Source organism: Oncorhynchus mykiss, chromosome 20 (assembly GCF_013265735.2).
Source record: "Oncorhynchus mykiss isolate Arlee chromosome 20, USDA_OmykA_1.1, whole genome shotgun sequence".
Lineage (NCBI taxonomy): Eukaryota > Metazoa > Chordata > Actinopteri > Salmoniformes > Salmonidae > Oncorhynchus > Oncorhynchus mykiss.
Window position 1 is genome coordinate 24,069,273 of NC_048584.1, and position 16,711 is coordinate 24,085,983.

Genomic DNA, 16,711 nt, shown 5'->3' on the forward strand with positions numbered 1-16,711 from the left:
TTACAGATGGGCTGTGTACAGGTGCAGTGATCTGTAAGCTGCTCTGACAGCTGATGCTTAAAGTTAGTGAGGGAGATATAAGTCTCCAGCTTCAGTGACTTTTGCAATTCGTTCCAGTCATTGGCAGCAGAGAACTGGAAGGAAAGGCAGCCAAAGGAAATGTTGGCTTTGGGGATGACCAGTGAAATATACCTGCTGGAGCGCGTGCTACGGGAGGGTGCTGTTATGGTGACCAGTGAACTGAGATAAGACGGGGCTGTACCTAGAAAATACTTATAGATGACCTGGTGTCAGTTGGTTTGGCGACGGATATGTAGCGAGGGCCAGCCAACGAGAGCATACAGGTCGCAGTGGTGGGTAGAATATGGGGCTTTAGTGACAAAACAGATGACACTGTGATAGACTACATCCAATTTGCTAGAGTGTTGGAGACTATTTTGTAAATGACATCGCCGAAGTCAAGGATCGGTAGGATAGTCAGTTTTACGAGGGTATGTTTGGCAGCATGAGTGAAGGAGGCTTTATTTGCGAAATAGGATGCCGATTCTAGATTTAATTTAGGATTGGAGCTACTTAATGTGAGTCTGGAAGGAGAGTTTACAGTCTTACCAGACATCTAGGTATTTGTAGTTGTCCTCGCATTCTAAGTCAGAACCGTCCAGAGTAGTGATGCTAGTCGGGTGGGCAGGTGCGGGCAGCGATCGGTTGAAGAGCATGCATTTAGTTTTACTAGCATTTAAGAGCAGTTGGGGGACACGGAAAGAGTGTTGTATGGCATTGAAGCTCATTTGGAGGTTTGTTAACACAGTGTCCAAAGAAGGGCCAGATGTAGACAGAATGGTATCGTCTGCGTAGAGGTGGATCAGAGAATCACTAGCAGCAAGAGCGACATGAGATAATAAGAATATGAATGTGATGTGCATTTTGTGTCATTTTTTAGTGGTAACACTCCCCGGCAGGTAATGAAATCACATAGCAAATCTCACACCAACTTTTCTTCAAAAGTTGGCAGCCCTGCTACCCTTTTAAGTATTAGAAAAATAGATTCGACCAGAATGCATCACATCAAGCATTTCAAAATGGAAGGAAACAAACTATACATTCTTTGGAACAACTTACCATCTCATTACATGTTTGCAGTGATAAGTGGCAGGTGGTTATGTTAAAATATGTTTTAAAAGAATGCAATGTTCATGTTTTATGTTTCATTTGAATGTCTTTGAATTGGTTTTTAATTAAATTCTACTTCCTGTCATTTAAATTCAATTCAAATTCTGTTTCCTATGGGGTGTGTCCTATTCAAATTCAATTTTCAGTTCACAGGTTGAATTCAATTAATAAATTCTCCTCTCTGGTCTTGGGTTCAGGCCTTGTCTTCTGACTGGTGACATCATTCCTTGACACTATTTCTCCAACTGACTTGGCTGATGCCAGTTTGAGCAGCAGACGATCAGAGATCAGATAGACAGTTTCTTAAACTTGGTTTGCCTTTAAGTTGGAACATTTCCTGTTTGTGTGGGTGTGGTGTTGGTTGCAATTTGACAGTGTACATGAGGTGAGTGGCTCTGTTTGGACAGAGATGGGGGTGGAATTCAGAGAGTCCCCCAGAAAACCAGTTTCCATCCACTGAAAACGAGCCCCCACCCCCCCAAGCCCCGAAACCAGGCTTCCACCCCCAGTAACAATAGAACGCCCAAAAGCAATCAGATGCTACCGGTTAAAGCAGGTTGAAATAACTTCATCACCACAACCACTTTTGCCCGCTGGGATAGGCCAGGGTCTTAGTTGAAGATCACCTTTGGTAATTCATCTCCATTCAGAGAATCACACCAATCTATGCACTTTCAAAACGAAGGAATGTTGATGTATAGGGGCGGTGTTCATGAGAGAATTGAGCAAGTCTACCATCCAACAGCCTGCTCTGGTCCCACCCCAGACACACATCAGCTCATTGACCTGTGCTGAAGATCTCTAATGGAATAAGTGAGAGGAATTGACGCGAGAGAGAAAGCAAGAGAGACCGAGAAGGAAGTAATAGAGGAAGAAAGAATGACAGAGAGAAGGAAAGAAGATCGAGAAAGCAAGACCGGGAAAGAGGAAAAGTGAGAGAGAGAGATAGACTAGATATACAAGAGTGAGAGAGGTGCAGAGAGCAAAAGTGGCAGAGAGAGAAAGAGTGAAAGAGAAAGAGTGAGAGAGATGGAGTCTATATATAGTGTGTTACAGTAGATTGGGACTAAAAAGACATGGATCTGTGACTGATCCTCTGTGAGACGAGCTCTGAAGCGGTCGTCTCATAATCATTCAGTATAACATCATTACCTTGTCCTAGGCCACCACGCATCCACCCAACACAGATAGCATCATAAAACCAATATATATCATTCATCATCGTTGAGGAAGACCAATCCTAATGTGCAGGTCTGTTGTAAACTCGTCCTTACTTCAACTCTGTGGCCGTGGATAGAAGAATTACCGTGCTCCTCTGCAAGACTTTTCTTCTGAAGCTGATAAATTATACATTTTTGTCTTATTCTGTCGCCTATGAGGATGTCTGGACCAGGTACTGAAATGAGGGATTATTAATGCACACGCTTCATGTTAAATTCCACCTGTCACAGGATAGGACAGTTCATTGACTTTATTTAAATTATGAACACCAACAGAGGCCAGTGAGGGCATATGCAGAATTCTCACTCACTCTGCATCGTAACAGTCTTTAAACATCCAAGGCTGTGGTCATTATCTGAGGAACAACGTGCTGCTCCACTATGAGTGTCCCAGCCGTAGGTCTGCGTCCCAAATTGCACCATATTCCCTACATAGTGCACTACTTTTGACCAGGCCCTGGTCAAAAGTAGTGCAGTATGTCTGAGCGCTAGATCGCCCCCCGGTGGACTGAAAGGTCAATGCATCTCCAGTGTCAATGTCTTGTTCTTATATTATTCAATGTGTAGAAAACACCTACTCTTCCCATGACATGGACTGACCAGGTGAATCCAACTCACTATTAGAAAGGTGATCCTAATGTCTGTATAATAATAATAATAATAAATGTCATTTTTATCCAAAGCAGCTAACAGTCTTGTGCATACATCTTATCACTCACAGCACCTGTACTAAACCTCAAAGGAACACACACACCCTCTGCCGAAGTGTCCATACTAACTTCAGAAGCAGAGAAAGACCTATGACCTACTGAATTTGGCGTGACAGATGGTCCTTATAGCTGGCTGCTGTGGGACTTTCTACTGGTACCTTCTACAGTATCTGACACAAAACACATGACCATTTAGAGGTACAGTATGTCTGATTGCATAATCCTGTGGCGTTCTGCATTAGCATCGAATAGCCCCCGTGATATGCAACTTTCCAGGGAAGTTAGGAACAAATATACACAAGCAGTTAGAAAAGCTAAGGCTAATTTTTTCAAGCAGAAATTTGCATCCTGTAGCACAAACTCCAAAAAGTTGTGGGACGCTGTAAAGTCCATGGAGAATAAGAGCAGCACCTTCCAGCTGTCCACTGAGGCTAGGAAACGCTGTCACCACTGATAAATCCACTATAATTGAGAATTTCAATAAGCATTTTTCTACGGCTGGCCATGCTTTCCACCTGGCTACCCCTACCCCGGTCAACAGCACTGCACTCCCCACAGCAACTCCCCCTTTTCTCTTTCACCCAAATCCAGATAGCTGATGTTCTTAAAGAACTGCAAAACCTGGACCACTACAAATCAGCCGGGCTAGACAATCTGGACCCTCACTTTTTAAAATTAACTGCCGAAATTGTTGCAACCCCAATTACTTGCCTGTTCAACCTCTGAGATTCCCACAGATTGGAAAGCTGCCACGGTCATCAGCCTCTTCAAAGGGGGAGACACAATAGACCCAAATTGCTACAGACCTATATCTATCCTACCCTGCCTTTCTAAGGTCTTCGAAAGCCAAGTCAACAAACAGATTACCAACCATTTCGAATCCCACCGTACCTTCTCCGCTATGCAATCTGGTTTCAGAGCTGGTCATGGGTGCACCTCAGCCACGCTCAAGGTCCTAAACGATATCATAACCGCCATCAATAGGAGACATTACTGTGCAGCCGTATTCATCGACCTGGCCAAGGCTTTCGACTCTGTCAATCACCACATTCTTATTGGCAGACTCAACAGCCTTGGTTTCTCAAATGATTGCCTATCCTGGTTCACCAACTACTTCTCTGATAGAGTTCAGTGTGTCAAATCGGAGGGCCTGTTGTCCGGACCTCTGGCAGTCTCTATGGGGGTGCCACAGGGTTCAATTCTCGGGCCGACTCTCTTCTCTGTATACATCACTGACGTCGCTCTCGCTGCTGGTGATTCTCTGATCCACCTCTATGCAGACGACACCATTCTGTATACTTCTGGCCCTTCTTTGGACACTGTGTTAACAAACCTCCAGATGAGCTTCAATGCCATACAACACTCCTTCCGTGGCCTCCAACTGCTCTAAAATTCAAGTCAAATGAAATGCATGCTCTTCAACCGATCACTGCCCGCACCTGCCCGCCCGTCCAGCATCACTACTCTGAACGGTTCTGACTTAGAATATGTGGACAACTACAAATATCTAGGTGTCTGGCTAGACTGTAAACTCTCCTTCCAGACTCACATTAAGCATCTCCAATCCACAATAAATCTAAAATTGGCTTCCTATTTCACAACAAAGCATCCTTCACTCATGCTGCCAAACATACCCTTGTAAAACTGACCATCCTACCGATCCTCGACTTCGGCACTATCATCTATAAAATAGCCTCCAACACTCTACTCAACAAATTGGATGCAGTCTATCACAGTGCCATCCGTTTTGTCACTAAAGCCCCATATTCTACCCACCACTGCGACCTGTATGCTCTCGTTGGCTGGCCCTCGCTACATATCCGTCGCCAAACCCACTGGCTCCAGGCCATCTACAAGTCTCTGCTAGGTAAAGCCCCGCCTCATCTCAGCTCACTGGTCACCATAGCAGCACCCACCTGTAGCACCCGCTCCAGCAGGTATAACTCACTGGTCACCCCCAAAGCCAATTCCTCCTTTGGCTGCCTTTCCTTCCAGTTCTCTGCTGCCAATGACTGGAACGAACTGCAAAAATCACTGAAGCTGGAGACCCATATCTCCCTCACTAGCTTTAAGCACCAGCTGTAAGAGCAGCTCACAGATCACTGCACCTGTACATAGCCCATCTGTAAACAGCCCATCCAACTACCTCATACCCATACTGTATTTATTTATTTATCTTGCTCCTTTGCACCCCAGTATCTCCACTTGCTCATCCATCTTCTGCACATCTACCATTCCAGTGTTTAATTGGTATATTGTAATTACTTCGCCACCGTGGCCTATTTATTGCCTTACCTCCCTAATCTTACCTCATTTGCACTCACTGTACATATATTTCTTTTTTTCCACTGTATGTTTACTGTATTTGTTTATCCCATGTGTAACTCTGTATGTGTCAAACTGCTGTGCTTTATCTTGGCCAGGTCACAGTTGTAAATGAGAACTTGTTCTCAACTAGCCTACCTGGTTAAATAAAGAATAATAACAAGGAATGTATGGTCAGTTAAACACAGGGATTAACATTAAGGTGTGAAAGGCCAGGAGTATTTTATGATTGCCTGAAGATTATGGTGAGTTGAATAAGCTAAGGAGACCACTTGCAGAGAACTATCAGGACCTGTTGTAGTTGCCTCAATAAGTTTACATAGAAACCAGGCAGACACTGAGGCAGGATGTTAGTGATCGCTCTTTATTTGGACTAATACAATAAATACTGGGAAAAACAAACTAAAAAAGGAGCACTGTCAATTCCCTCCTTTTTACTGCAGCCAATCACCATGCTCAAATTAAAGCCACCCGACTCTTCATAGACCTCATTAGTAGTCTCAGAGGTCAGTCTGTTGCATTCTGCGATTGGACCCCTGATCTTGAAGGACCTTCAGGGGTCAGCAAAGGTCATGGGAGTCAAAAACAGCTGAAGGTAGAAAGTTGCCTTGTAACCACAGATCTAGGATCAGATTATCCTGCCTACAGTCCAAACATGAACCATTAGGCAGACAGTAAAATATATGTTCCTGGACCAGTGGTTCGAGGTAAATTCTACCTACTCCTCAACAACAAGGCCGTTCTTCAGGTCAATGATTCCACACCCAACGGCACTTGCATTCTGACATGACATCACAAACAAAATGGAAGCTTGGACAAACTACTACTTTTTCAGCGAGACAGTGAATCGGATCGTATTCAGTGGGCACAAAATGGGAAAAAATGTTTCGGAACAGGAAGGTACGAGCTGAATTTATCCAATAAAGAACCCCCATTTTAGTTTGCAAAGCCTTTTACTCCATTGTGCCCTCCTGAACACCATAGATTTCACATAACAGTATTTGGGTAGTGCCATACAAGTGATGTTTCATTGCTCTATTTCCTTTCAAAGCCAAAGCGTTTTGAAGCATTGCATGTGGACAGCAGTAATATTCAGAATATTTAAAACCGTCTTACGTAACAATATTTCAGGAACATTAGAACATTTTGAAGGAACATTGAAAGAAATGAAAAACAAGGTTAGTTGTATGATTAGCAATCCATTGTAGCCAGTTACATAGAACAGCATACATTTTTTAAAACAGCAACCATTTAAATTACTTTGTCAAAGAAGCCAAGATCATAGAAATGTGACCTGTAGATATCCAATCAGTCCTCTTAAAAAAGGTGTACTCACACAGGAAAGGCAACACACCCAGATCTAAACCCAGAAGAATACTGTTGTTTTCAAAAAGTATTTCAGTTCTTAAATGGAAAGACAGATACAGGGAGTCTTATTTCCAGTAAACAGCTGAATAGTTAAAAAGTTAACTTGATCAAATATGGTGTCAGTCAGATACTTTTAGCCATTTTCCTGCGTTGGGAAGTTAATACATTTCTCTTTGTGAAACTACCTTAGGATCAGTGTAACACTACAAGTCACTGCAAACAACTTTGAAGTCAACAAAAATAGGGATCATAACTTATGACCAATGCTGGTAAACAAACCTTTTATACAAATCAACCCCAAACAAAGACAACCATGTAACAATGGTTTCCTCCTAAGCCAATGTCACTTGGTAACAGGTACAGAGCTTGAACAGGTGTTAGACAGGTGAGACAGGAGGCTATGTACACGTGGAATAGTCTGCATCATTAGGGCACTGCTAGGGTTTGGCATGAGATAAAACATGCACGCATGTGCATAGGTAGAGGGTCCGAGTCCACACAACACACCTTCATTACCAAGTTCACGAAACACCCTTTAGCAGACTGGTGGGTTGAGCAGTATCATAACACAACAGCTAGGTAGGTTATCTAGGGCTAGGCTACAATCAGTTGGCAACACAGCCAGGCTCACATGCTAGGCTAGCTATAGGGTTGAGCCAGCAACATCTCCAGTTGTAGCAGGATTGATTACCAGTACAGAGTTGAGCATCTAACTTTATTCTAACATTCCAAACATGATAAAGAGACAAGATTTTTAAAAATTACAAATAAAAGAGAGCGAGGACCTTATTGGTAGAGCACAAACATACAGCACGTTGTTTGTTCCCATGGGAACATACCCTGTGGCAGCGAGCTAAAAGCTTTGATAGGTTGGGGGTTGCGTCCATTATATGTATTGCCCAATGGCGTTTAGGTTTGGGGATAGGAGAACTTGGTGCTATTGGGGGAGAGGGCTGGGATGGGCGGGACTGGTCTAACCCTCCCGGGCACTGACGCGTGGCTCGGCCAATGAGCTATGGATGATGCTACTAATTGACTCCACCCCCTCGCCTTCTAGGAAGCTGCGGTGGTCTCCCTCGATGACGTGGACCGACACCTTACCATCACACACCTGAAGAGGAACAAAGCCTGTTATTATAGCAGTGTGTGCGTGTGCCTGTTCATGCGTGTTAGTGTATACCCACCTCGCTCAGTTTGTAGTCAGCCCCCAGGTTGTCTCCGTAGTCGCTGCTGGCCTTGGCGCGGAGCAGGGTGACGTTGCCGTGGTATTTGGTTGCCGGGACGTAACCGTCGGCAGCCTTGAGTTTGTAGTAGAAGGTGGCGGCAGCGAATCGCAGGGACTCTTTACTGACGTTCTTATGGCTGGAGGTGATGAGGTCCACCGCCATGTTGACACGGGCCTTCAGATCAGACAGAGGGAGGAGGGTCTCCAACAACTAGACAGAGAGAGCGAGGAGAGGTAAAAAAGAGGCAGAACAAGACATGTGAGAATTATGCATTGAACCAGACTCAAGTATAATATTAGTTTAATATTATGCCATAGCCAGTGAGTACAGTATGAGTAGAGGCCATTATCTGTGGTTGTAAAGGGTTGTACCTTGTTGTACTCGATGCCAGTGAACTGCTGGATGAAAGCACACAGCGCTTCGGTCTCTGCCTCAGACTCTTTACCAGGGGTCAGCTTGGATTTGTAGCTCTGAAAGGCAAATAGAATACAAACATCAGGTTAACGCTACACATGACCCTATGGTTAGTTCTGAGTTTATAAGTTGACGGACTCTTTTCAAGTAGAGTTCACTGTGAAGGAACTGAGTACGAGGATGTGTGCATGTGTCAGAGTACCCAGCGTAACCTCTGAGTTTGAGTTTATTTCTTATTTTTACAGGGACAGTGCATATTAATCAACGTTTCAGTAAAAGTGCCGGTTTTAGCCAGCCGGCTAATTTTCAACCGCAGTCCCTGGGCAGGTTATTAAAAACAATTACAATATAGACAATAGCAGCATAGAACAAGCAAGACATAGCAACATAGGACAAGCAAGACATAGCATACAGACAGAGCAACATAGGACAAGCAAGACGTAGCATACAGACAGAGCAACATAAAACAAAAAGCAGCAAGACAAAATTCATAAAAGCAACAAAGTGTTTCCACACCTCACAAGTTACAGACAACAGACAACATGGAAAGCGGCAACACACAGCTAGGGACCATGTTCACAAATCTGATTGACCTTTAGCCATGTCTTCAAGCATTTTGTGAAAGTGTGATATGTGGTGCAGTTATGTGTGTCTGATGGCAGTGTATTCCAGACATGGGAAGCTCTCACAGAGAATGCAGATTTACTAAAGGTGCTTTTCCTTAGGGGAACTATACAGTCACCTCTCATGGCAGACCTTGTGGATCTGCTGCCATATGTCTGGGTTTTCTGTTTAACAAAAATATTGAGTGGAGGGGGAGCCAGGCCATTAAGGATCTTGAATACAAGACATGCGTCGGTGTATTGCACAAGATTTTCCCAACTCAAGAGCTCATGCTTTCTAAGAATGTGACAATGATGATGGCTATTGGGCTTCCTATCAAGCACTTTGAGAGCCTGTTTGTAGACAGACTGAATAGGTCTTAATGTTGTACAGCAAGCTTGGGCCCAACTAGTCAAGCAGTATGTTAAGTGGGGGAGTATCATAGATTTGAAGTACAGTTTTGCTACCTCTGTAGTCAAACAATTTCGTATAAATCGGAAATTAGCTAGGTTGAATTTGGTTATTTGAATTACCTTTTTCACATTATTTTTAAAAGAGAGGTTGGAATCAAGTATGATACCAAGGTACTTAAAATCGGATACCACCTGGAGCTTCTCCCCTGACACATAGACATCTGGCTCAGTAGCATCTGTTGCCCTCTTTGTGAAGAACATGCAAACAGTTTTTTTTACATTGAGATGCAAACACGAGTCACTGAGCCACTTTGTAACCTGGACCATTACAGTAGTGAGTTCTTGTGCAGCTTGTTGTTTGCTCTTTGCATGCACATATATCACTGTATCATCTGCAGACATTTGAACTTCAGACCCAGTACAGACAGAAGGCAGATCATTAATGTACAGGCTGAACAGGAGGGGCCCCCAGTATTGACCCTTGGGGCACGCCCACATCATAGCTACGAGTGGGCGACAGCTCATTGCTCACTCTGACACACAGGGTTCTGCCTTCAAGGTATGATTTCATCCATCTCAAGGCATCAGGGGAAAAGTTGAACTTGGACAATTTTGTGATGAGAATCTCATGGTTAACAGTATCAAAAGCCTTCCTTAGGTCCAGAAACACAGCCCCAACAGCACCCCCTTTGTCCATCTTGGACTTCACATTTTCCAGAAGAAAGCAGTTGGCCGTTTCTGTGGAGTGTTTCGCTCTGAAGCCAAACTGCATGGAGTGTAATGTGAAGGGGCTGTTGTTGAGGTGGGCAATCAGTTGTTCTGCTACACACTTTTCAACAACCTTTGACACCACAGGTAGTATACTAATGGGCCTGTAGTTACTCACGTCAGCAGGGTCACCTGATTTAAAGATGGCCGTTATTATGGCCGACTTCCATACCCTTGGAAACACACCTAGACCAATAGATGTGTTGGTGACCTTAGTAATGGGGCCAATGAGTGACTCTTTGTAGTTTTTAAGAAAGGTAGAGTCCATCCCAAACACATCTTTGGCTTTAGAGTTCTTTAGTGAGCTAATCACCTTGTTCACCTTTGACTCAGAAACCTCCCTTATGATGAAGACAGGTTGAGTGTCATTCACTAGCACTGAGCCCAAGAAACAAGTGGAGGGGTTCTGTGTCAGTACCCTGACAGAGTCAATAAAGTAGGAATTGAAGGCTATTGCTATTTCGACTGCATCCTGTGTTAGATTGTTATTCACCATGATTTCTAGTCTTTTTGCAGTGTTACTATGGTCTTTCCCTGTTAACTTTTTTAGATTCTCCCATATCAATTTAGAATTTCCCTTTGCTTCACCAATTATGTTAATAAAAAAGTTTGCCTTGGCCTGTCTGATTTCTCATCTGTGTGTGTGTCAGTATGTACAGACACACGCGTATCACCGGTGTGTGTGTGTGTGTGAGTATCAATACGCTTGCATAAGGTCTCACCTGTGTGTAAGCGGCGACGTAGGAGTGTGATCCGTCGAAGAGGAAGAGGTAGTCTACGGTTCTACCCTGGGCCTGTAGCTGAGAACACATCTCAAACGCCACGCAGGCCCCAAAGGAGTAGCCGGCAATCCGGTACGGACCCTCCGATTGCACCTACACAAATAAAACATAAGCACAGACCGTTATTTATAAAATCACTGTAATTATCTATCATGTGTGTAAATATATAAATACTAATTAAGTTGTTAGTATCTTTTTTACCTGACGTATACACTCCACATAGTATGTAGCCAGAGACTGTATACTGTCCAAAGGAGCAGCTAGAGAGAGGGGGGCGATAGTTTGTCATTAAGATCAAGTTTACAACTTTAGAGAGAGAGAATCAGTGTGATTGCGAGAGAATCAGTGTGATTGCACGAGAGAGAGAGAGAGAGAGACTGTATCAGTATGATTGAGAGAGAGAGAGGAGGGAGTTTGTTCCTGTGTGTGTACCTTTAGTGCACTGCAGGCCGTAGCAGGGCACACTGAGCTTGGCGGTGAGTGTGTGGAAGGCAGCGATGGAGCCCTCTATAGGGTGGACCAGGAACAGCGGGCGCTCAGCACTCTGCACCTCGTTGAGACGTGAGACAGTGGGACCGTCTGGGTTGACCAGCATCAAACTGAGGTCCGACTCCAACAGAGAACGCACACCTCCCTTCTTCACTGGAGACTGACAGGACTCTGGAGAGACGGGAGGGAGAGAGAGAGAGGGAAAGAGAGAGAAAAAGTACACGTAAGTCCATGACACACATATGCTTCCTAACTATACAGAATCATTATTGCTTACAGTGTTTGTGTACACACACCTGCTGTTCCCGCCGGTTGGCTGGACAGCTCTCGGAGCTTGTTGATGGTGAGCTGTCGGATCTCCCTCATTGCCATGACGATGTCATAATCGCGCTCCAGTGTCTGACGCACCTCCACGCCCATCAGAGAGTCCAGACCCAGATCAGCCAATGAGGCGTCAGCATTTAGGCTGCTGACATCACGCACACCTGAAAAGGATAGAGGGGACAGGGGAGAGGGAGAAATAACCAGGGAGTTACACATGGAATGAAAACACCCAAACCAGCTTCAAATCTATTGATATAAACACAACAGCAGCCCACCCATCAGCTGTGATGGGGCAACTTCAGGAAGAATCTAGAGCTGGTTACATGGTGGTGGAGGTGTACAGGTGATGAGTGACATCTCTTCCTCTAGTCCTATCCAGTATGTGAGCCACAGCCTCCACTAGGGGGGATATACTACCAAGCAGGATCTATGAGTTAGCCAGCTACCTTGGATAACCAAGCAGAAAAAAAACTACTTATTTTCTGGTTCATCAAGAAAGCTAAACTGACATACAAATGTGTTTTTGTTGTTCAGTCAATTAGATCATGCTCATTTTAAGCTCATCGAGGTTAGCTGGCGTACTCCTTGATCCTGCTTTCTAGTACGCCCCTCAGGTCTCTGTCTGGGGTTTGTTATAGGGTTAGTTGTATGGAGGTGTATGGGTGATGAGGGATCTACCCAGTATATGAGCGACAGCCTCCACTAGGTCTCTCTGTCCTGTTCCTTCGCTCTTCACCACGCTCCTCTCTGCCAGCACGAAGCTCGACATCACCGGACGCCGCTCGCACAGGAAGCGGTCCAGCACCTCCAGACAGGAAGTGATGCGCTGCGGGAGAGTCCCGCCCACCACCACGTCGTTGCCGCCCATGGTCTCCAGGACAACGCCCACGTCGCCGATGGCGCCCCACTGGACGGCCAATCCGGGCAGGCCGTCGTGGCGTCGCTGCTCGCACACACGCTCCATGGCAGAATTGGCGTAACCGTAGTTACTCTGGCCGGCGTTGCCGCGGCCGCAGCTCACAGAGGAGAAGGCTACAAAGTAGCTGAGGTCTGGACACAGCTTTCTGGTCACCCTGAGAAAGAGGGAGAGAGGAGGGAAAGCCTTCGATTACCTTTGACTGCTTTTGGATTTTCTGTTCCTCCAAAACATTGGATATTGACAGATCCTTATAATGGAAAGACTGGTAAATCTCAGCAGAAGTACAGAAGCACCAGGGGGAGTGATCTCTAAGCTAACTGCTATGCATGTGTGTATCGTCTTACCTGTCCAGGTGGAGGGTTCCGTTGTATTTGGGTTTGTTGACATCCAGGAACAGCTGAGGAGTCAGATTCTCCAACATGCCATCCTTCAACACCTGGTACACAAAGACAGGAGAAAAAGACAGGTGAGAGAGCGAGAGAGAGGAGGGAGGCACAGGTGAGAGAGAGGTAGGAAGGTGAGAAAGAGAGGTAGGTAGGTGAGCGAGCGGGTGAGTGAGATAGGTAGGTGAGAGAGGTATGGGAGTTGAGAGAGGGACAGGTGAAAACAAAAAGCAACAGTGTACAGGTGGGGGGGGGGGGGGGGGGGGGGGGTGCGTTACCATGGCGAGGTGGAAGACTCCTCCCACAGGCCCCAGCCTGCAGGCCTCGTTGATGAGTCGCTCCGCCCCCTCCAGGGTGCTGACATCACTGGTGGATACCAGCACCTGCACACCCATCCCCTGCCACTCACGCACGCGCTTCGCCTGGTAACCTAGCAACGTGAACCGACATTAAAAGTGACTGGACTATCACAAACAACAAGTGTGCAGCTAATGTAACACCACAATGGCTTTGCTGGTGTGCTACAATACAGCACATGTAAAAATGTGCAAGTACAAGTCAAAGTTCTGAGTTCTTATCTCTTACCGTTGCGGATGCCCGATCTGGAGGTGAGCACCAGTTTGCGGGCACCTCGCTCCGTCAGCCAATGAGCGAGCTCCAAGCCGAAGCCGCCCAGTCCCCCGGTGATGATGTAAGAGTGGGAAGCAGGGCAGAAGGTACGGCAGATGGCGGGGAGGGAGAGGGGCGAGCCCACCGCCTGAGTACCACCACCCTTCTCCTCTGAACGCACCTAGAGACACACATTTACATTTTAGTAATTTAGCAGACAATTAGAGGTTAAGTGCCTTGCCTGGATTTTTCAACCAGCAAGCTTTCGGTTACTTGCCCAACGCTCTTAACCTCTAGGGTATCTGCCACCACGTCAGACCCAACACACACCAAGTGGATTGTAATAAACCGTCATGTATCAAGAGTATAATAAGTGGTAATAACAGTGTTATAATAAATGGACCGGTCTAAAAGAGAGAGTTGAGGAGATAGTAAAAGAAAGTGTGAATGAATAATGAAGAGGGGGAGTTGTTGAGTAAGTGACCTGCAGCAGGACTTTGCCGATGTGTTTTCCCTGGGCCATGTATCTGAAGGCCTCCTCCACCTGGTCTCTCTCAAACACCGTAGTCCTCAGTGGCTTGACGACACCTCCCACAATGCCCCCCTTCAGCAGCTGGGACACCTCCTCCCACTCCCTGTTCCCCTCCTCAAACAGGGCGTCCAATAGGATCCCATGGAACGCCACGTTCTTCAGGAAGAGAGCCATACCTGAGGGAAACAGGGACTCATGTCAGACATTAGAACAGCTGCAGTGGCACAGTGAATCAGACACAAAATGGCTGCCATGGAGAGCAGTTGCAGTGCGGTGTACTGACCCAGAGGGGAGTTGTTGGACAGGTCGTATTTGCCGATCTCCAGGAAGCGTCCGTGTCGAGCCAGACAGCGAAGACTGGCCTGCAGCTTCTCTTCAGCCAGGGAGTTCAACACCATATCCACTCCTACAGACAGGATACACAAGAACATGTGAGTGAGTGAGTGGCGTATCATGTTGTATAGTTGGCATGTTTCGTGTGTTTGAGTGAGGCAAGTTTGAAGCGTGTCTGTGTGTATGACCTTTTCCCTGTGTGTGTAGCAGGACGTGCTGTTCGAAGGTGGCATCTCTAGAGTTGGCAAAGGACTCTGAGGTGAGCTGGGGGAAACGCTCCTGTAGGTAGGCACGCTTTTCTGCTGAACCTGAGACAAAGAACACAAAACACAGATTACACAAAGACATCTATGGCTAAATGCACTGACAATTCTGACATTAACAGGCCGAGTGTGTGTGTGTGTGTGTGTGTGTACCTACAAGTCTCTGGTACTCACCAACAGTAGTGAAGACCCTACAGCGCTGGCTGAGTGCAATGGAGATGGCAGCCTGGCCGACGCCCCCTGACCCTGAGTGGATGAGAACACTCTCCCCTGGGCGGAGCCTGCCTCGGACCACCAGGGAATAGTAGGCTGTGGCGTAGACCACCGGCACCGACGCTGCCTGCTCCAGGGTCCTAGAGAGCGAGAACATAAGTTACTTACAACAATAACTTAGTCATAAAGCTAAACGTCAACAAAAAGGGGAATAGTACAAAACGGGATCTAATTTACAGAAATATTCTGAAATAACTTCACTTTTTCTCTCTCCGAAGTATACACTTGAAATGGGCATGGTCTAATCGACAACAACCAAACACACATAAATAAGTTTAGCTTTAATAGTTATTTCTGGTTGTTTATAAAAGTTAGCCGGCTAACTCATTGATGCTGGTTTGTAGTACGCCCCTCAGTCTGTTAGTCAAGATCCCAAAACAGTGTCTCCCTACGAGGTTGTTTGTGGCTCTGGGCCTGTTTTCACAAAGTATTGGAATGCTGATCTAGGATCAGTTCCCCCCTTTTATTCATTATTATTTTGAAAGGCAAAACTGATCGTAGGCAAGCACTTTTACTCAAATGCACTACATAATGTAGGGAATAGGGTGTGGTTTGGGGTAGGCGCATTGTTTTACCAGCCATCTGGGATGTCCCAGAGGAAGCGTGTGTCAGCGTCAACGCAGGTGGCCAGGCCTTTAGCAGGCAGCAGCCCCATCACACGCCGACCGCTGGGGTCACGACCCGAGAACTCCATACCCAACATGCACTGCTGTAGGGCCAGGTCACCTACAGAGGGAAATCAGATGTGTGCGTAAAATACAGAGTGTTCATTACTGGTATAGCTTCAGAGGCAGTTTCCTAGAGGACATGTCTGTGTGTGTGTGTTCCTTACCTGGGATGGCGTCCGGTGGCAGTTTCCCGGTGGCCAGCATGATGTCTCTGAAGTTGAGGGAGCTGTAGTAGACGCGACACAGCTGCACATGGGGGCTGCTCGCCACAAAATGGCGGAGGGGCGAGGCGATCCAACGCAGCGAGGAGAGGTCACCACGGGTCAACACGTTAACGTAAGCCTGCTCTGTCAACTCCTCACTCAGATCTGAGGAGAGAATGAGAAAGAGGTATTAAGCTTTGCAGCATGATCAACAGAAGATTTGGAATCCATTATTGTCCAAGATGAACGTTTTAAATCAGCATATTCTTGAGCCTAGGGCTAGTCTGTGACTATCAGAAAATGTAGTGTTTATCATTAGGAAAGCACTTTCTTTTCACTGCAATTTTATCATCAAGCTCCTATGCAATGACTGAATGTGTGAAAGTTCTCTCAAGATATCTCATTGGGTGTAACTTTTGAGATCTTGCTAGAGCAAGAACAAGAGAGAGGGGAGATGGTGGTGTGGTTGTCGTACCCTGAGAGATGAGCTGGTGTCTGAACACTCCCCAGTGTCCATCCCTGAACACGTTCATACACAGGTCTCCCTCCAGCACAGACCGCATGGAATTATGGGCAGGCTGCAGGGTGGGCACCGCAGAAGACTCACACAGATTGGATACAAATGCACACCTGGAGAGAGAGAATAGAGATGAGGAGAGAGAAGTACAGCATTAGTCTGACTCACTGTATGATTCACAGCCTACCCGAGAGAAAGA

General features: G+C 46.0%; 1 protein-coding gene across 4 annotated transcripts in view; it reads right to left on the reverse strand.

Moving 5' to 3' along the window:
• Positions 1 to 5,768: 5,768 nt before the first annotated feature.
• The window catches only part of LOC110499230 (fatty acid synthase), a 30,814-nt gene continuing 19,871 nt past the window's right edge, over positions 5,769 to 16,711 (reverse strand). For all 4 annotated transcript variants that reach the window (XM_036956054.1, XM_021576228.2, XM_021576226.2 and 1 more), the window contains 18 exons: positions 16,471 to 16,625; positions 15,957 to 16,160; positions 15,700 to 15,850; positions 15,026 to 15,204; positions 14,777 to 14,896; positions 14,539 to 14,661; positions 14,208 to 14,431; positions 13,700 to 13,904; positions 13,393 to 13,544; positions 13,076 to 13,167; positions 12,491 to 12,885; positions 11,785 to 11,973; positions 11,432 to 11,659; positions 11,201 to 11,259; positions 10,940 to 11,092; positions 8,391 to 8,489; positions 7,978 to 8,229; positions 5,769 to 7,904 (listed from right to left, as the gene is read on the reverse strand). In XM_036956054.1, coding sequence (XP_036811949.1) covers positions 7,767 to 7,904; positions 7,978 to 8,229; positions 8,391 to 8,489; positions 10,940 to 11,092; positions 11,201 to 11,259; positions 11,432 to 11,659; positions 11,785 to 11,973; positions 12,491 to 12,885; positions 13,076 to 13,167; positions 13,393 to 13,544; positions 13,700 to 13,904; positions 14,208 to 14,431; positions 14,539 to 14,661; positions 14,777 to 14,896; positions 15,026 to 15,204; positions 15,700 to 15,850; positions 15,957 to 16,160; positions 16,471 to 16,625 — 3,118 coding nt within the window. In that variant the 3' untranslated portion in view covers positions 5,769 to 7,766. The remainder of the gene's footprint in view (positions 7,905 to 7,977; positions 8,230 to 8,390; positions 8,490 to 10,939; positions 11,093 to 11,200; positions 11,260 to 11,431; positions 11,660 to 11,784; positions 11,974 to 12,490; positions 12,886 to 13,075; positions 13,168 to 13,392; positions 13,545 to 13,699; positions 13,905 to 14,207; positions 14,432 to 14,538; positions 14,662 to 14,776; positions 14,897 to 15,025; positions 15,205 to 15,699; positions 15,851 to 15,956; positions 16,161 to 16,470; positions 16,626 to 16,711) is intronic.